This window comes from Haplochromis burtoni, unplaced genomic scaffold (genome assembly GCF_018398535.1).
Source record: "Haplochromis burtoni strain Fernald_Lab_line unplaced genomic scaffold, NCSU_Asbu1 Contig_79, whole genome shotgun sequence".
In the NCBI taxonomy this organism is placed as follows: Eukaryota; Metazoa; Chordata; class Actinopteri; order Cichliformes; family Cichlidae; genus Haplochromis; species Haplochromis burtoni.
The window spans coordinates 343,748-364,020 of record NW_024582440.1 but is presented as its reverse complement, the minus strand read 5'-3'; the positions used below and the strand labels follow the sequence as shown (position 1 = coordinate 364,020).

General features: G+C 40.4%; 2 protein-coding genes across 7 annotated transcripts in view; one reads left to right on the top strand and one right to left on the bottom strand.

The window, feature by feature from the left end:
• Positions 1-379: 379 nt before the first annotated feature.
• ttll3 (tubulin tyrosine ligase-like family, member 3) lies at positions 380-7,735 on the bottom strand. Of its 5 annotated transcripts, none has more exons than XM_005924880.3 (13): positions 7,491-7,735; positions 6,912-6,949; positions 6,723-6,841; positions 6,464-6,632; positions 6,203-6,258; positions 5,973-6,101; positions 5,780-5,894; positions 5,523-5,639; positions 5,232-5,412; positions 4,002-4,150; positions 2,599-2,842; positions 2,050-2,485; positions 380-1,941 (listed from the first exon to the last, which is right to left on the bottom strand). In XM_005924880.3, exons 2-13 carry the CDS (start codon positions 6,916-6,918, stop codon positions 1,168-1,170), a joined length of 2,496 nt encoding a protein of 831 aa, XP_005924942.1. In that variant the 5' UTR covers positions 6,919-6,949; positions 7,491-7,735; the 3' UTR covers positions 380-1,167. The 5 variants fall into 5 exon arrangements, with proteins under 5 accessions (XP_005924942.1, XP_042077988.1, XP_042077987.1 ...); XM_042222054.1 differs by having other exon boundaries at positions 6,723-6,826; XM_042222053.1 differs by lacking the exon at positions 7,491-7,735 and adding an exon at positions 7,108-7,484.
• A 1,370-nt stretch (positions 7,736-9,105) lies between these two features.
• Positions 9,106-20,273, top strand: part of slc4a8 (solute carrier family 4 member 8) — a 40,496-nt gene continuing 29,328 nt past the window's right edge. For both annotated transcript variants that reach the window (XM_005924885.3, XM_005924884.3), the window contains exon 1: positions 9,106-9,454. In XM_005924885.3, the coding sequence (XP_005924947.1) occupies positions 9,410-9,454 (45 nt within the window). In that variant the 5' untranslated portion in view covers positions 9,106-9,409. The remainder of the gene's footprint in view (positions 9,455-20,273) is intronic.

The following is a 20,273-nucleotide window of genomic DNA, read 5'->3' as shown; positions in this document are numbered from 1 at the left end:
AAAAAAAAAAAAAAGATAGGATTAGCCGCCTGGCTAACCAGATGCTCTTTAGCATAGCTTGGTTGTAACAAGTGCTTATTTGAATTACTGTTGCCTTCCGATCAGCTCAAAGCAGTCTGGCCATTCTTCTCTGCAATTAAGAAGACATTTTCATCCAGAGAGCTGCTGCTCTCTAGAAATTCTCTCTTTTTCTCTGTAAACCCTAGAGACTTTTATGTGGGAAAATCCCAGCAGATCAGCAGTTTTCGAAATACTCAGATCAGCCTGTCAGTCACCATCATGCCACCTTCAAAGTCACTTTAAATCATCCTTAAATCTGATGCACGCTTTGAACTTCAGCAGGTCATTTTTACCATGTCTATATGTCTAATGAACCGAGCTGCTGCCGCATACATGAATATTTGCACGTAGGAGCACTGAACATGGCTGCTGGTACCAGTCGAGTATTGTTGCTGACTATGTCAATCCCTTTAAGACCACAGTGTACCCATCTTATGATGGCTGCTTCCAGCAGTATAGCAAATTAGTGGATAAGATGAATACCATGTTTTCTCAAGTCATATTCGACTGTCCCTCTCTCGTTGTTTCCTGTCTGTAGTTAAAAAATTATGACAAAGCATATGAAAAAAACTTTATTATTTTATCCACATATGTTATTTAACACACAGCTCAACAAAATCTAGTTAACGATAGTTTACATGAATTTGATTAAACCTGTGGCAGTCAAGTGTGTTACTGTCTGAATGTTTTGAGAAAATGATTGTAATCAGTAGAGTAAGGATTCTTCTTCTTGGGGCATAAAGACCCATATCACTTAAAAAAATAACTTTCCAAGTTGTTTTTACATTTTAATTTAATTTTTATAAAAAAGCACTGAAACACTCAATTAAATAGGTGTTGCTAAATGTACCAGCGTGTCTGTGGACCCAGAATGATTTTCTCTGGTTATTTCCTGTCATCACCAAACCTTAAACCTTTTTTTTTTTTTATCATTGAAACTTTATTGCCACCTGGTGGGGGATTGAAATACCCACATCCTATAAAAAGGCCAAACTTTTGTACAGACATGCATATAGATAAACTAATAGATATTCTGCTAATTTGGCTTCAACCCATTAAAATGTAAATTATGTTCAGCATTTCTGGCTGTGCTCCATCTCCATCAACTCAACATCTCTTGTACTTATGTTCTTCTGTGAGCTCCCCTTTGTGTCTAGCTTTGACTTGCCTTTGAGAGTTTAGGCATAACTGATGCTTGTGGGTAGTCGGGTGAGATAAAAAGGCAGAATTATGACAAACGTTAGTTCCAGTCACAATATTTGGTTGCAATTGAAAGATCTCCAGGGTTGGAAGGGGACCCTGGAGTGACGGAAAGACCCTGGAGGAAATCTTATGTTGTGGCTCAGAGCTTCGCTGGGAAAGGAAGGATTTGGACGTGTGTGATGCATGATGACGGATGGACTGATGTTTACCCTCTGATGTACAACATGCCGGGTCTAAGGAAAAGGATAGACTCCTTGGCACCAGGGTTGCCCCACTGACACGGCGACGTAATCCCAAACGCTGTGCTTTCTTCTGAGGTTCAGTGTGTACACTCACAGGCTGTTCACATGCCACGCTGCGGCAGGATTTGCGAACAGGGCAGGTGTTTTGACGTTCTGCTTTTCTATCGTGCTCCCTCTTTGGACATGTAGATGTCATCTGGCTCTTTTTCACTTGGCTCTCCTTGCCTAAAAGGGGAAAATCAGCAACTGCATGTGGCTTCTGACTGAATTGTTTGTGTCTTGGCTCAGCCACAGCTTGAGATAACTGCTCTGGATGGACCTGATGAGGGAGAGGTGAGTTAGAGATAAAAGACTGTCTGTAATGTCTGGATCTCTTTATGGTCGCTCCTTCCACTAGCAGGTTCACTCCCAAATACTGAGGAACTTCAACTGCAGCCTGAAAATGTGATAAAGTAAAAACAAATCACAAAATTTTCCATGGCATTCATCGATAAGTAGAAATACCCTGGAAATAAACAGCAATTGGCTTTGAAGCCAGTCCAACCTGTTTGTAAATAAGCTTGAAGCCTCCTGTGTAAGCGCTGGGATCAGTCCTCCAATCTAGCACAACCCTCAGCGTGTCGACTTGCACAGCAGGACAGAGCCGCGCAGTCACAGTGCTGGAGCAGGCCATAGTAGGGCTGGCATTGATCTCTAGAAGCCAAGGCCTCAGATCTCTGCCCAACATAAAATCAGCTCCATAAAGCTCAAAGCTTGCCTTGTGGGGCTCCACCAAATCCTGGGCTGTCTGTAGAGCATGGACAACTGCTTGCTGCATGCCTGGTATCACCACTGACTCCCACTCTGTCTCACGGCCCTCTCGCTGCAGAAAAGAGCGAAACTGTGAGCAGGACCACATATTATCCTCCGGCAGTCCTGGATGGCGGTTACGAGATGGCTGGAAGTGCTTCTGGATGGAGTTGTTGCACAGGTGGACTGAGCTGAGGAAAATGGTAGAAAATGGGAACATCCACAAAGTACTCCAGATAAAAGACACCGTAAAACTTAACTGTAACCTTCATTTTTTGTCTTTTGTTTGAAAACTCTTACTGACCTGTCCAGAGTTTTTGTTGAGTAAGGCTGAGTGGAAAACCGCAGGTAGCACTCTTTGTAGAACCAGATAGTCAGAGGGTTCCAGTCAGTTACAAGGAACCACTGACGGAGGTCAAACTTTGTGCAGTGGACCAGCAGGGGTCGTTCCAAGTATTTTTGAACCACCCACTTACTCTCCTTTGTCAGTGCTCTGTCAGTGTCCACAAGTGCCAAAATCTCATCCAGGTGATTCATACACATAATGCCTAATGATGATGAGGGTGTGGGAGTGAAAAAAGAGATGAAAGCAGAGTTCATTAAAACACAAAATCAGAACTGCAATTTTGACAACCTATTTGATTCAGCAGTGTTTAAGATGACCTCGTGAATCAAATCTGATATTTGATGATGGAATCTCATATCTTTCCAGTCTTTTTAAAGTAATTTCACTATGCCAGCTTTCAGTCAATACCATGTCAAATTTCCCAGCATACATTCAAAGAATGAGTCATGTTAATTTCTTAACAACACACATAAAGTCAATAATGAAATACAAAGTACTTCAAAAATAAAAAGAAGGCTTGGCTTTACCACTGCTGTGCAGTGCAATAAAGGCCTCTTGTGTGCAGCCAGATGGAAGGAAATGCGACCAAGACCAGCAATTCGAGCATGATCGCAGACAGAAAACTATTTGACAGCTCAACAAACAAAAATGATCCCTGGACAAAGTTGTCCTCTGAAATTTGTCAGAAAGTAATAAAAAATGACTTGCAAAGCGCAATAAAAATAAGAAGAGCCCTCCAAAATGAACAGCCATCTACTAAAGATAAATGAGAGTGAAGGCAAAGTAGCTATACCTGCATATATAATTCCACTTAGGCCAGACTTGACTACAAATCATATCTTTGTTGAGATGAAAACAGTGGTGTTTAAAAACTTATGTGAGTCTTGAAATAAAAACAGTGAAAGGAGGAAAAAAGAGTATGACATCTTTCTTCTCTATGTATTAAAATTAGTAAAACAAAACCGAAAAAACAGGGATTTTAATAAAATATAAGGTTTTTTTCAAATGTTTTTATGAGAAAGTTTGCACAGAAGACTTGATGCTATAATTTATGTTGTGCTACTGTAGTCTTGGCAGACTATATTATTATGCACATATAATTTTTACGTAATTTTTACGTATGTGCTGTGGTTTTTTTTTCTATTTTGCTGTAATATAACTTCCCAAATAAAAAGGAAAATCTAAAAAATATATATATATTAATTATGTCCATTCATCAGTTGAATGTCTGAAAACAAAACCAGGCTTGCTTTCTTCAATATTTTTCACAGCTGTTTACCTGTAAAAAAAAAAAAAGCAAGCTTGCTATGTAAGTATCATATTAACTATTACGAAGGTAAATTATCAGAAAAAAGCCTAACCTCTTCCTCTTGATTTGGCACCTGGTTTGATGATCCAGATGTTGTTTAATCCATCTGTGTCCAGCTGTGGGCAAACAGCCTGAAGTCTGGTTAACATATCCTGGCAACGCTCCACAAATACACTGCTGCCCCTGATCAGTTTGCCTTTACTGCATATAAACATGTTATTGTTAGAATTGCAAATACAGCATCATTTACAGTATTTGTAATTTTATAGTAGTGGTAGTTTTCTGAAGCCCTCTGTATTTTGAACATGTATAGCATGTCATTCTATATTTAACCCCAACCTTTACTTATTGACTTGACTAAGCCATTGCATGGGATGTACCACTGACAGGTACAAGTGGCACCTGATGTGAATAAATCCTTCCAGCAGCTAGAAAAGGCCAGTTTAAAGGACAGCACAAAGACTCTGATCATGGCGGCACAGGAAGCACCAGATGGATGTATGCAGGAGTCTACCGCAGGCGACAGGACCCAGACTGATGCCCCAGAGACAGTCCAGCACATAGTAGCAGGATGTAAGAGGCAAGCCAGGACACCGTACACTGGGAGGCACAACTAAGTGGAGGGAATAGTGTACAAGAGCATACAGAAGTTCCCAAGTCCTAATGAGAGACACCACCAAACGTGGTTGGAAACATCATGGCTAAGGTCTTGTGGGACTTCAAATTCCAGACAGACAAGCAGCTGCGGGCCAATCAATCAGACTTGGTGGTGGTTTACAAAGAGCAGAAGACCATAGTTGTGATAGATGCGACAATCTCAGTGGTCAGTAACATCAGGAAGAAAGAGCACAAGATAATAGAAAAGTACAACTAGAGCGGATGTGGAAGCTAAAGTCCAAAGTGGTCCCAGTGGTAATGGGAGAACTGGGATCTGTAAACAGTATGTAAGCTGTAAACTGGAAGATGGTCTCCAGCAGATTTGAGACACAATACCTGAGGTCCAGAGGAGTGCAGTGAGCTAAGACATTGCGCAGAACCCTCAAATTCCCAGGTCTCTGGTAGAAGACCCAAGATAAGAAACACACACACGTCCCTTATGGGATCTTCTCCTGACTAATGAGAACTCCAATTTTGCTATTTCAGATACCTTTTAAAGTTGTTAGCAACCTAAATTGATTTTTATAAGCAGACTTCCACTGCCAGTAATGAAAATAAAACGAGTGTAACCCGATGACAATTTGTAGAAAAACCCTGGAAGCTCCCAGAAAATCTCTCAACTCACTGCACAACCATGTAGTAGTGTTTAAGAAACTCTGCCCATTGCGCTTCCTCCACCGAGGGCGGTATTTCTGCTGTTACATCAATGTCGCTGTGCTTTAGAACACTGAGAAACTCTTGACACACGTGTAAGGCTGTGTTAATAATTTCTGGACCAACAGATCGATGCTCCTCATTATCCAACTCTGCAGAGAGAGAGAGAGAGAGAGAGAATATTGCACCGTTATACTCCCTCTTGTCCAAACTTTGCATCAAAAGCATTTTTATTTCTATGTGTGAGAAATTATTTCTAAACCTTCAGCGAGACTGTTCTTGGATTTTTGTTTGTCCCCCTCTGGTTCATCTCTTCTCCAAATACTTGTCTCAACCACATACTGCAGCAGACTGGTACATGCTGTTCTCCTGAAATCCTCTTTATGTTCATAAAAAAGAGAAAAACAGTCAGAGAAGCTATTGGACATAAGTAAACTTAAAAATTCTTTGCACCTAAATTACACCTCATTTAGTCTTGTAGAACATCTTTTTTTCTGTTATATGTAATTTACAGCAGACCTATGAATGCATGCTTTTCATCCTCTGCTCCAAGCCTGTAGCATCTTGGGAAGAAAGTGTCTGGATCCGCTGTGTCAAACCACTGAAGGTTACGCAGATTCACACAAAGTCCCACCTGAAAACAAAACAATTACACTGCAGGAAAAGAGCTAAATAAAATGTATGCGCCAGCTAATCATTAGAAACGTTTTACCTTTGTGGTAAATGTTCCAGCATTCGCATAGTGATTGGTCATCTGGTCGTGCTGCAAGGAGCGACAGTCTATGTTGTCCCGTCGTGTCGTCCAGTAGAAATACGTTGTTTCATTTCGAACAAGGCGAGACTACAAGAGTCACAACAAAGACACAAGTGAAAGTCCCTTTGGCTTTACACTGGGCAAGATATCTGTGTTAAGTTAGTGGGTACACCTAAAGCTTATCTTACCATGAGATCATACATGTCATCAAGGTTCTCCCCTTTCCCGCCTTCCTCCGCTCTCTCTGTCACAAGATAAGAGGTGTGTGTATACATGCATGGTTACAGGTGTTTATAAAGGGGTCTGTGTTAGAGGCTAGCATCTGTAATGCAGCATATGATTTCTTGTTTACCAGCTAAAGGGAAATCCATCTAACTTATGTTACAATTACTCTCTGTTAATTATTCCCACACTTAGAGGGGGGCAATCCTTTCTCTTTTTGGCCTTACCAGTAAAATAACTGCAGATCAGCCCATCATTACCATCCCCCTCCTCAACGCAGGGGTAAGTAGGTGATCTTTGGACGGGATGTGGCAAACGACGTTCAACCCACCCTCTGGCCCATAATGCAGCACGGATCACTGGATAGGGTCCCTGCACTGAAAACACTTTCCTTAACTGAGAATGACGGGAAGAGAAATGAAGAAAAAAAATATGACACAATCAACTGTGGCATTACAATAAAAATCTGTTTTTACATATGATCACCTTCACAGCTTTGTCCACCAGCGTTTTAGCTGTTTTCAGCCTGTCTGGATTGATCACTGGCAGGCTAGGTACACTGGATCGTATCCTTCCCCCCACTGGAGCAACTGTGGATTGTAACACTGGAACAAACTCCAGATTTAAATATGAAGTACTAATTATGTTTTTACCAGCAGATGTACAATGACTTACCTGGCATTTGTCGCTGAGGTCTGTAGGTCTCTTTTCAACTGACCAATGCACAATGTGAAAGAGAAAGCAAAAATGCACCCAGTTGCACTATTTTTTCATCATATTATAGGATTTGAAATTATACAGAGCTATGAATAGCAAGCTAATATAAGTAGATCCAAATTTATAGGGACATTATTCCAATATCCAAATATACCTTTTCACTGTAGACCTAAACATGCTGTTTAGGCTACTGGCTACTGTTTCCCCTGCAGCTGAAAAATAGAGGAGGCTTTACTATAAATAGTATGGCATGTGGTACCTAAATTTGTCTATGCAGCAGCTGAAGAAGGATGTAAATTGGGTTAATCAGGCATCTTAATCTGAACTGATTTAGGCTGTGATGACTGGCAGAGCTACGCGCAAGAAGGGCGCAGGTGCGCGCACACGAGTAGAAACATAAAACGAATACACCATGACTAGCCGTGGATTGATAAGCCAACTCTCCATGATTTAAATTAGCGATTAAAAAGGCATAACGAATAAATGAATCTCAAATAAAACCAGGTGCTATTTTACAGTGGGCATGAATATACAAACCTCTGTTGTCACTTCCCCACTGAACTGGCGGCTCTATGCATGGGCTGTATCTGTATGCGTCCATAGACTTGCTCAGTCCGGCTTCCTTCATGCTGCCGCACACTGTTCCCATAACAACCGTGCATGCTCCCACAGACAGTTTATAGTTGCCCCAACAACAGTGTCCAGGAGAAACAGGACGCCACGCCGGTGGATGAAAAATCCACCACCTTGAGGCATGCCTTGAAGAAACTGGATCACTATCGGACACTATCATTTGCAAACAGCGTGGCTTACAGGTGTATGCGACATGCACACGGACAATTAAGGCACTCATACATGATATGTGTGTGGAAATATCCCGTTGCAGTTGCACTTTGAATTCAGTGTGAATGGACAAAGTGGTTAAAGAGGGTCAGCTTGCCAAAATTCAATATAGTGCTCTGCAACGTGACTGGTAGGCAAGAGTTCATGCCGAGGTCAATGATGGAAAAAACAAACAAACAAAAACTGTTGCTTTTATTGCCTGGTTAATTAAATCGTATCTCCTTATCTATCAATAAAGATTAACATGTTGCGTAGGTAAAGGAACCCATCTGTGCTACATCGTAAATAACTGCCTTCAATGGTAAATTATGTCATTACTACGCATGGATCTTTCTTTGCGTAATGCATCAGCTTAACACACGATGGCATCCGAAGACTTCTGGTATATTCTGGATCAATCAGATTCTGAAGGTCTGTGTTCGTTCAAGCCGGTGCGCCAAGAAGGCAACACTAGCGTCTGTTACAGCTTAATATTATGTTACCAATCTGCGTATTTTGTAACCCGAAACCCGCAGTCACAAAGTTTAGTCCAGGCAGAGTGGTTTGCTACTGGACTACATGAAAACATTTATTCTACTGCATGAATTTCATTGTTAGGTTGGAAATTTTTACGCCTTTTCCTGCAAATATCAGTCTCTTAAAATTAATTCAACTGGTAAAGATGAAGCTTTACCCAAATATGATTTCTAGACAGGATGAAATGCATCTGAAATGACAGTTAACCGTTTTTAACAGCTTTGTAATTGAAAAAGAGGAACACATGAGTGAACGACTTTTTTGCATATATGCATGTTATATTTTCGTAAATGGTACGTACATTTATGCATATATGATACAGCAGCCTTCACGTGATATGCCAGACTTTTAACCTGCATGTTTTTTGTTTTGTTTTTTGTGGATTTCAGTATTTCAGACCACTTACTAGCATTAGTAAGATGTGCGTCGTTGTCCCATTAAAACATACCAGCTTCACATTTAGTTTGGTGGGATCTGCGCTACAGTAAATAAAGTTTATTAATTCAACGTTTTTCACAGACAGAAAGCTAACATACGCACAATAAACAGGAGAAACACCAATGAGCTTTAAACAAGATAAATAATGTTAGTATAAATTATTGTGTAGGTTGAGTTATTTGTCATATTAAGATTATGCAGTCGTTTTAGACGGAATTGAACCTTTTGCTGTACACAGTAGTCGCACAACCGGAAACTGCTGGAAAGAACACTGTAAAGAAGCTCTGTAGGCTCATAATAGTCTTGGCTTCAACGTTCTGGTAGCAGCAATGCGTCGCAGCTCGTTGCTTACCTCTGCGCTCTGATTGGATGAGGCTGCAGTGATGCTCTCTGCATCCTGCTTTCACACAGCTACAGCAGGAGGGAGGGGAGCTCGAAGCGCGACTGGGAAATCATCTCAACACAGGAGCAAAATAACAATTTTCTTCGCTTTAGTCCTTTGAGATAGATGTAAACACTTAATATGGCTGCAGAAACAAAGGGAGCTGATGTAGCCCATTCGTGACTGTTCACTCAAAACGTCCGAAAACAGCGCAAAGCGGCTCAGTGAAAGTCTTACTTTACACTCCGTGAAGGTAAAGCAGGATATCCAGGAGACCATGAGCGCGCAAGTCAACGACCCCGAGAGTATACTGTGCTACCAGGTAAAGTGGTTTTTTACTGTGTGCTGCATTGCTTTGACACTGTGGACTGCCACTGAGCAGGGTGCACACAACCTCGGACAACTGTAGTCCCATGCTTCGAGATTCTCACAAACTCAAAGATTGAGAGCACTCTGGAAGGTTTATAATATTCTTTTTATTTCGTTATTCTACCTAAACATTTTAATGGTTAAGAGACCTCAGTAAAACATTTTGTATGATGTTAAGGTGTGTTTCCTGCCCTACAGGATGATGCTGTAATCGGGGGATGTTGTTGATGTTGTTCTGAGTTGCGAACACGTGCACTGATTCCGGAGAGCATTGAAATGCGCAGAGGGGTCGTAGCTCCTGGGACTAACGCACAAGAATACATGAAGGATTGCGTTCTGGAAATGCCGTGGACACGGTGCTGTGAGAGTGCAGCAGATTATTGATTAGATATTTTCCTCCTGTCCAACACAGCGCTCATTAAAAACTGCTGGTCCGAACGACGCGTGTGCACGAGGCAGAATAAAAGGAAGAGATGTGTGGTGGATTTTCTGCTGACTTTTAGTTAAACGGCGTGTTATTTCTGCTTAGTTACCCTCAAATGACCTTGACGCCATTCTCACATGGTGTTCTATAAAGAGCCGAGGGTCTGTTTCCATACAGGCAGAAGGGGGACAGCTTGTGGGAAAGCTGTGGTTTGAAGGGGAAATTGTCTTGATCCAGTGTCCTGCTGATGTGCATGTGTCATGTCCTCTAACAGAATCTCAGTAGCAGTATGGATAAGAAAGCCAGTGAGCACACCAGGCTTCATTCAAACTGACAATCATTAACATTTGAACAGACTGATTATAACCACCCTGGCATGCAGTTGGGCAGCTTAATGGACTTGATGCAGCCTGCCCTAACAGTCATGTCACCCTTTTGATTCATAGCATCCTGTCTGGGCCAGAGACAGATGGAGTAAGACCAGAGGTGAGCTGGGAAGTCTCTGACATGATTAGCCAGCTTTCAGTAAGGGAGAGGAAATGGCCAGAAGCTCTTCAAATATTAGCGTTATGTAAGCTTGTGTTAAAATCTGTATAATTGTCTCTCCACCATGTCTGTGATGTGTTGTAGACCTTTGCGTTTCATACCACCTGCAACCTGTTGATTTCTCACACGGTGCTGCTGATGGGGCTCAGGTGGTGGGAAAAGAGAGGTAATTTCTTTTAGGAAAATGCAAAATGTAAAAATGGATAACAGCAGTAAGGCTGGGAATAGAACAGTTTCACTTAGATATATCTGCACGATTCAAAGATACGTTGATGAAGGGTTAATTATTACATTATTAATAATAACAATTAATGTAATAATTAATAAGTATTAATGTTTCCTTGCCATAAAAGGCGAATAATGTCAGCTTCCACGTTTAATCTATGATACTGCATTATATATATATATTTTTTTCTTTTTAGAGGTTTGTTAATTTTTTTTTTTAATATTTGGTTTAGATACAAAGTAACTACATATACAACTACTGGAAAAAAGTACAAATCAGTTGAAGCTGAAGTGCAACCGTGGAAGAATATGGATATAGGACTGGACAAACAGATGTTGTTGTATCAAGCAAATTGTCAGTTTTATATATGTGTCTTTCTCCAAGTACTAAACAGGCGAGGTAATGTCACGCTTGGGAAATAATTATTGTGTAAATGTTAGCAGATACTCTTTACTGATTGCATAAATTGACTTTTTAGTCCATTCGCCCCATGCAGCCAAATTTGATCTCACAACTAGCACAACCTTTGCATAGAACAAAGAGCAACTTGAACTTAATTAATAAACTACTATGTTTTAAGAAAAATAAGTGAAATTTCACAAAATGTCCACATTCAGCCAGTGTGCTGCCATTGCAAAGAACTCTAAGGTCCAAAATGAGTGAAATGCATCATGACAGCTACTCCGGTTAACTGTCACCGGGATGTTGGTCAAAAGCTTCTAATTGTCTTTTTCAACAAAAGACTGTAAAGCTGACAATGACTCAGACCTCCATCTTTGCAAAGCCCTTTGAGGACTGGATTAAATCTTTTGGCAGGGTGGTTTTGGTCCATGGGCTGTATTTTGGACACCATTAGTTAAACACTGATAAAGTTTAGTCTTACTGTTACAAACTTGAGTGCTTCATTTTAGTAGGCACAGTGTAATTTTTTTTTTTAGTGCCATTCATGCACTGCGTTTGCAGTATACCTGCAATAAAGGAAAGTATTGTATTGATTGAGACGACTTAATTTTCCCTCACTACTTTCATTTATCTAACAGAAATGTAAATCAATAAATCCAAATACCAGCAAAAACAAGCCTACAGACACAGTCAAAACAAACTGCAATGACTTCCAGATCTCTAACTAAACCAACTAAACAGGTATTCATTTTCAAATGTTCACAGTATCACTCCCAGGCCTGCTAGTATAAGTGATTTTCAGTTACAGTTAATAATTTAGTGCTCTCCACATCGTGCATTTGTCTGCATTTTAAGCCCATCAAGCACAAAACTGTCACAGTTCCCAGTTTAGTCGCTTTACGGCAACTATTTGGCATCGGCCCCAAAGTTTCATTTTAATTAGTTTAGTGGTATAGAATCCATTTAGTGACCGTGATCAATAAGCCCCCATCTAATGAATGAATGTGTACTTTAAAGAGCAACATTGTAGTTTCCAAAAGTCTCCACATTATGTGAAAACTGTACTAAAACTCTCATTTTTTAAGGCGCTCAATACATTATTATAGTAATGAGGCATGACCAGCACGTCCAATTATTGGCAGCCATTTAGTTTGAAAGAGCGTGTATAATCACAGATATGTGAAAAACTCTTCAAAAATTAGGAAATGGTGTAGAAGAGTCTTTGGGAATCATTTGGTCCCCTGGACTTTGGCACTAGTATTTATTTATTTATTTTAAATTTTTGGGCCAGATGACTGAGAATTAGTTAAAAACGCAAAACTCAGTGCTCAGCCCGCTTTAGTGTTTGCTTTTGATTATTTAACCTTATTGTGTACTATATTGTAGAAGGTGTGATTTTTAATTACAGTATATATTACAGTCTTTTACCCACACAGCCATTTGAGCTGGCAGTAATCTTTCTAGAAGGAAAATAATTAGAGAGAGAGAGCTACAGGGAGGCTGAATTCAACATGTGGCATTGAATAAGGTGTGTATGAGTCATGCTACTCGTGGGCTGATACAGTCAAAACAGCCGTCCCTCTCATCCTACCTCCCCCAGCTATCTGTTTTCCTCTTTCACTCTTTCACCATTACCTCTTCCTCTCCACCATTCATGTTCATCCCCTTCTCTTAGTGAAGCGCTGTCACATGCGTCTGCACCAGATCTGTAATGTCACCGTGCTATGGACACGTTTAAATAACCTGGGGCTATGGTGCCAAGTGCCAATCCAGGCTCTCAGAAACAAAGCTCAGTCTGGAAGTGACAGACCCAGTTGTCTGAGTCAGGGCGTATATCCCTGCTGTCAATTCAGAGTGCTTGTGTGTGGGGAATAGCGCAGAGGGGTCAGCATTGAAAAGGGAGGTGGGGTGTTGTTGGAGTTTGAAGATAAAAATAGGAGACGCCAGAGAAACACAGTTAAGGAGGAGAAGGGAAATTTTGTCTCAAAAGATTTGCTGAAAAACTGTTTTGTTACAGAGCACGAAATCAATGTTATGATTGGTCAAGTCAGGAATGAAATCTCAAAAGACTTGAAAGTTCAGGCTTATTTTTGCAACAATTTTTTTGCTCATACGCGCATCATTTTCCTGCCTCTTGTGTTTTCAAAGCTCTCCATCAAGAGCTCAAAGTCTTTACAGTAGCCAGCGAGCTCTGACTCCACTCACAGCTCCTTTGCAGTCCCGTTGGAGTCAGAGAGCATTTTAGTGCCAAGCATCGATTGCCCCGCTCAGCTAGGACACGGGGATTCAAATCATTGCTGCTCTACTTGTTCGGGACGATAAGCAGTTCAATATGTTGTTTTGTTTTTTATACTCTTTGATGCTTTTCGAGAACACCTTGTCAAATAATACTTATCTTAAAGATGACGTCCTGCATCACAGGCAGGTTTTATCAGCAGTCTAAGTAGGACATTCAACCCTGCTCTGGGAATCTGACATGTTTCTGGGACAGCCTGCTCGGCGTTTTCAGAGGTATCAAACTCACATTTCATTTTCATACTGAGACACTAGACTGAGGTGTTTAAAGTCATCAGCAGGTGGATCTTTGAAATTGGCTAAGTGTAATACATAGAATCATTTGTTTCCATTCTAACAGTTTGTCATTAACTAGGTGAACAAAAATATTATTTCATACCTTTTTAATATTTAAAAAATTCAAAGGGCATAAAACATCAGATTAATTCCCTGGAAAAGGCGCTGTCTTTTTTTCTACGCACAATTTTGCTTCTTAACATTACTGTCTCTTCACTGCACATCAACAAAAAGCTTCAGTAAAGTTAAAAAGACCATCCTTTTAAAAAGTCGCATTACTTTGGGAAAATCTGGAGGGCAAATACCTCCGATGTCCCAAGAAAGCAAAACATAGCTAGAGTTTATTTATAAAAATACCGTGCAGTTAAGTTCTGATCTTTTCCAGCTTTGAATTCACATGATATTTGAATTAATACTATCACGTCTTTTTAGTCACAAAGCAGCTTCGGTGAGGTTCGACTGTTTCCGCCGAGATGCTGGTAAAGGACAGAACCTCAAGGACAGGCAGCCATTTTGGCAGTGAACTGATCCTGTGGTACAGTCGTACTAATCTGTTGGGGAAATTATTGAGCCATAATCCCACCTCAGTACGGTGGCAGATGTTGAGCTTGAGGAAAAGAGTAAAGAAAGAGGTCCGGTTGCCAGGATATAAAAACAGGCAGAATCACACAAATGACTTGCTCTGTCAGTGGAAAATTACGCACACGTGCGTGCTTTGAGGGTCACAGATGTGCTCCCACAGAGGGAACAAACAAAACTTTGAGTTCCATGTGAGCCTTTAATTAGCTGACGCATGTAATGTGACACAGGAGAGGTGAGTTGGGAATGACAGGGAACCATTAACCTGTTAAAAACACACACTTGCATGAATTTGCCATTAAGGAAGTGCTGTTAGTCAACTGTGACCTAGATGACTGCGGGCTGCGAGTCACAAGCATAGACTGAGGAGAAAGAACATCACAATCATGGAACAGATACATGGTTGTGTAATCTGATCTCGCCCACAGTGGCGACCTTTTATTTCTTTCATGTTGCATCTTTTCCTCTGTATAATGCAGCTTCACTCAGTCTGTAGTTGTAGTTATTGTTTTAGAGTTTAGATGTCTCAGTCTGTGTGTGTGTGTGTGTGTGTGTGTGTGTGTGTGTGTGTGTGTGTGTGTGTGTAAATGGAAACAAACTAATTGATCTGATCTGATGGCCTGTCTGGGACAAAGAGCCTTTAGAGTCGTCCCTCTTTTGGAGTGTGTCTATATGTTTAGTAAAGCTGCAATTCTAATGGAGCTGACTGCCTGCAGCCTGAGCCCAAACCTATAAACTGCATGAAACAACCAACACCTGCACAGCTGCAAAGATTACTGGGGCATTGTGTGTGAGAGAAAATCACAGCTACATGTGAATGCACACAGAGCTTTGAACAGTAGATTTGAATGACCTGGTTTGTATAGATGATATATCTTCCACATGTTCTTCTCGCTCTTATAAATGCAAACCCTAATTAAAAAATCATAAACAAAACTCTGTTTAAAATGTAAATAAAACAGAATGCAATGAACAGCAACATGTCCCAAGAAGTTAGGTCGACCAGTTATAGTTGGCCCAACAGCTGGTCTTTTCAGACATTCCCAGATGTTTACAGACTTAATGGAAGAGGGAATGCTGCACAGTGCTAAACATGGCCCAAAGTGTGTCCCAACTTTTATGTGATGCTACCAGTAAATTGAAAGTGGGCTTCCCAGTTCTTTTGTACATACGGTACTTCTGTTTGTAACGATCCAGTGTTTTCACTTTGGAGACTCAGTTTCTGTTTGACATTTTCTGTTTGACTTTGTTCTAGTCTTCAATTTGAATATTACCTTTGCTCAGATAAGATTTTTATTCTGATTTAGTATTCATAGTTTTCTTTGTTAGTTATTCTCAGGTTTTTCCTCTCCTCCTATCATCTGTGTGCCTAGTCTGTGTATCTGTTAGGTCTCCCCTAAGGGAGAGGCCAGCCACCCTTCAGAGGAAGCTCATTTCCACTACTTGTATCTTCAATCTAGTCCTTTCGGTCAATACCCAAATATCATGACCACAGGTGAGGTTAGGGATGTAGATGAACCTGTAAAGGGTCTGTTAATTCGAGAGCTTCACTTTTATGCTCATCTGTCTTCACCACTACAAACCGGTGCTGATTCCGCATCACTGCAGTCACAATACCAATCCATCTGTCCATCTCCCGCTCCCCTCTCCCCTCACTCATTAACAAGACCCCAAGATACATAAACTCCTCCACTTAGGGCAGAAAGTCGTCCCTGACCCTGAGCGGGCACTCCACCCTTTTCCGGCTGAGGACCATGGCAGACTTGGAGGTGCTGATTCTCATCCCCGCTGCTTCACACTCGGCTGCGAACCGCTCCAATGCAAACTGCAGTTTTACTGATCAAGACAGTGTTCTGAAGCAAAAGTTGCATTACTATAAAATAAACCAACTGATGCAGCCTCTGCCCCTGTTTGTAAGTCCAGTTATCAGGAATAAAGACATAAATCTTTAAAAACAGATCACCAGTATCTACTTTTATTTTTTAAGATATATAAATCTAAAATAGCTAACTCTAGTTCAAAGAAAACAAAGAGGAACAGGATTAGAAGTGAACACAGTGACAGCTCAGGTTGAGAGAGGCAAGGCTGAGATGGTTTGGTCGTGTTTTGAGAAATTACAGTGAAAGGATGTTGAATATGGAAGACCAGATAGAAGTCTCATGGGTGTAGTGAAGGAGGACATGCAGTGGGTTGGTGTGACAGAGGAGGATGTTAGGGATAGAGGTAGATAATCCACTGTGGAGACCACCTAAGGAAGCAACCAAAAGGATAAAAAGCAGACATTACTCTGGAGTAAATAGTTTATTAGTCAAGTGTTATTTTCATGGCTCTGTAGTGTAGTGGTTTACACATTTGCTCAACAAGTGAAAGAGCCCCAGTTTGATTCTGGGATGAGACACAAATCCCTTTGGAAGTGCATCCGGTGTAAAAAAAAAAAAAGTAGTAACCAAAACATGTGGAGCTGCTCACAGTGGTGACCCTCTGTGAATAAGCTGACAGCGTTTTAGTCCTATTTTCATCAGCAGATGTATTGTTGTATGGCTGTCCTGCCTCAGAAGCATCTGTAGAATTAAATGAAACTTCGATGCACTTAACTGCTACATGTAGCCCACATACACCTTGAGTCCCATTCGGTCTTTGGCCAAAGCCTGACTACCTAATTAGGTACCCTTAATCTTTGAAATAACAGAATTGGCTTGGGAATATGAAGTGCTCAGTCACCGAAGAAGAAAAAAGAAATCCCAAAGCACTGATATGGTAGAGAGGATGTGAAAGGAGGCAAGAAGGCAGCACCAGGCCACCCATCGTGTTTCATTTTAAGCTCATTTGAAAGAGGCTGTTATAAAACATAACCGAAGTGTGTTGTGGATTTGAATTTTTGCTTATAATAGAGTAAGACATTCATCTGTCTGAACTGCATGTTAATTACTTTTTCCTTATCAGAATCTTATGTTAATATGCTTAGCTGTTCCATTTTTAGCAGCATGGAGAGGCTAAAGAAAGTGGGAGATTAAATACTGCTTTGGGACTTCAAGTTACAGACACACTTACAGCACCGTCTTGCTTTTAAATCACATTTCATAAGTGCAGCCAGAAACCATTGAGTTCTTGCAATAAAACATGCGTGGGGTTTTATCAGTTAAACCCTGTGAGAAATAAAAAGCTCTTGCTCCATAACACACAGTGATACACACAGGGTACTGGAGTGCAATAGATGTTTTGTGTCCTGACAGGCTTTATGTATCAGGATATGTTTCTCCAACTGTGGTCATAATTTTATACTATGGTTTTTTTTTCGTCCTTTGTTCAGATTCGACATTTTGTGCAAGCAAAAGGCCATCTCTCTGAAGTGCTCCTTTCATCAGGGCAATGATTTTAGGCGTGCCATCAAATCCACCTAGGGATGGTTCTAAAGAGAATAAATTGAGGGACTGCCCCAGTGAAAGCCAAAGTTTGGAACCCCGTTGAATTTCTGTTGGGAGACTTGAAATGGGCCGCACATGCAAGAAAACCCTGAAACAATTTGCAGTTGAGGGAGTTCCTGGTATTTTAGCAAGTCATCATTCAGATATATTTTCAAATAGATGATTGAAAGAGCTAATCGTCCATATGTATTGTGTTCATATGAATACTTTGTAGCATTGTCCAGGTTCTTGCTCTTATGTGTATGTCTGACAAATGTGAGTCAGTGGCTCTGCTGTAGACCAAACTAATATTACAATCCAAAAGCCCTTCAGGAAGACATATTGCAACTATTGTTGCTGCTGTGGTCATTATGCAGCAATCCCAGCCACAGCAAAACATTGCTGACAGAGACACTGCAAGTCTTCAGTGTTTCCCCTTTAGTTTTTCCCCTAAAAAGCAATGCAATGAATGGATTATCCAGATACTCTCAGCCATCATTCAGTATATGGTATGACAATTGTGTATTCCTCATGCACACCTGTTGAGACAAATGCTCTCAAAAAAGCTTTGCTATAAATTAGATTATCAGATGTTTTTAAAGCTATTGATTAAAAATCTGTATTTTTTGTTCTATAGAATTCTGCATCCACCCACATGCAATCACAGTAGCATTGCCAGTATGTAAACACAATGCATACAGAGTTGGCAAAAGCATGCATAGTGTAGAAAGCAGATTATATATATCAGTGTCTGCATGTGTGTTTGTATTTTGCTGCTGGTAGGGATTTATGGCATCATGCATCCCTTCATCGATTTACATTTATTTATAGACTGGTGCAGTGCCCACTGTCACAGGCATATTGACGTCAGCAAAAGTAGACGTCACAGTGAGTGGAAGTTTTATTTCTGAGCTATATTATCTGAACTACTGAAATAATAAATCATCACAGAGGAGTGTGACCACATCTGTGAGGTTGTCACCCCCGACAGTGCCTAATTATAGGAAGATGACCCCAAATTGATCTAAATAACTTCAAACTTAACAAGGACAATATGTGATTGAAGTGCAGATGTTCATCATTATTTCAAGGGGTTTACAAATGTTTAGCATTATATATTTTTATATATATATCCCTATTTTTAAAGGTTCAAAAATAATTGGCCCGCTGACAAACAAGAAGTTTCATGAGCAGGTGAGACCTGTTCCCTTGTTATTTCATGACAAATGCATCCATCCATCCATTTTCTGCTACTTATCTAGGTAAAGGTTGTGGTGGCAACCACATCCCAAGCCAACTGAGAGATATAATCTCTCCAGCATGTCCTGAGTCTGCCCAGGGCCGTCTCCTGATAAGATGAGCCCAGATGTGGAGGAAGTAGCAGTTCTACTCTGAGTCCCTCACGAATGGCCTAACTCCTCACCCTGACAAAGGAGACAGAGATAATTTCTGAAGTTGATTCAACTTGTTGACTGTCATTTTAAATATGAGGACCAAAGAGAAGTCAGTGCAAGTGAGGAAGGCCATCATTAGGCTGAAAAACCAAGGGTAGATATATTAAAGTTCACAATCAACTGTTTTCTTCATGAATGGGCACAAAACATTTACAACAGCACTCAAGAAGAGGAAGGTCACATTAGACTTTGCTAAAATATCTAAAAGAGCACTCACAGTTCTGACAAAAAAACAACCTTTGGATGAATCTGAGACGAACTTGTACCAGAATGATGGGAAAAGAAACATATGGAGAATGAGAAAAACAGGTAATGATCCAAAGCATATCATATGATCTTCAAACACGATGAAGGCAATATTATAGCAGGGGAATGTCTGGCTGCCAGATGGGACTGCCACAAGTCGCAGCATGAATTCTGAAGTGTACAGAGCTATACTCGCTAAAGCATTCAGCTTAATTCTGCCGTAGTGATCAAACGGTGCTTCACAGGAAATACCCAAAACCATATTGCAAAAGCAACTCCAGAATTTCTCAAGGCAAAAAAAGGGGTTAAAATCAGTCACCTGATTTCAGCCAGGTAGGGCAGCTTTTCAGTTACTGAAACCCACAAACAAGCAACAACTGACGATAACAGCTGTAAACATCTGACAGAGCATATGAAGGAAAGAAACAGCATTTGGTGATATCCATGGGTTGTAGACTTTAGATAGTCACTGACTGCAAAGTTTCATCCAAGTAATAAAATAATCTTTACATTTAAAATCCTGTTAGTTTGTTCAATTAATTTGAGCCTCTGAAAATGGGAGATTATGTATAAAAATGTCTGATTCTGTTAACGAAACATTTGTGGAAAACCCCTTTACTCAAAGTATGCAATTCAATCACATCTTGATTTTTTAATTTAAAATCTACGTGGTGGTGTACAGAGGCAAAACTACAACAACTGTCAATGTATTTTACTGGTAATAGCTCCAACCAACAACATACTATAATAGTTAGGTCCATATATATTTAGACACTTACAAATGTTTTTTTTTTTTTACCGGTTTACTGAAACTAGGGGTGCAACGATATTCGTATCGATATTGAACCGTTCGATACAGTGCTTTCGGTTTGGTACGCATAAGTATCGAACAATACAACATTTGTAATTTATTTTATCAA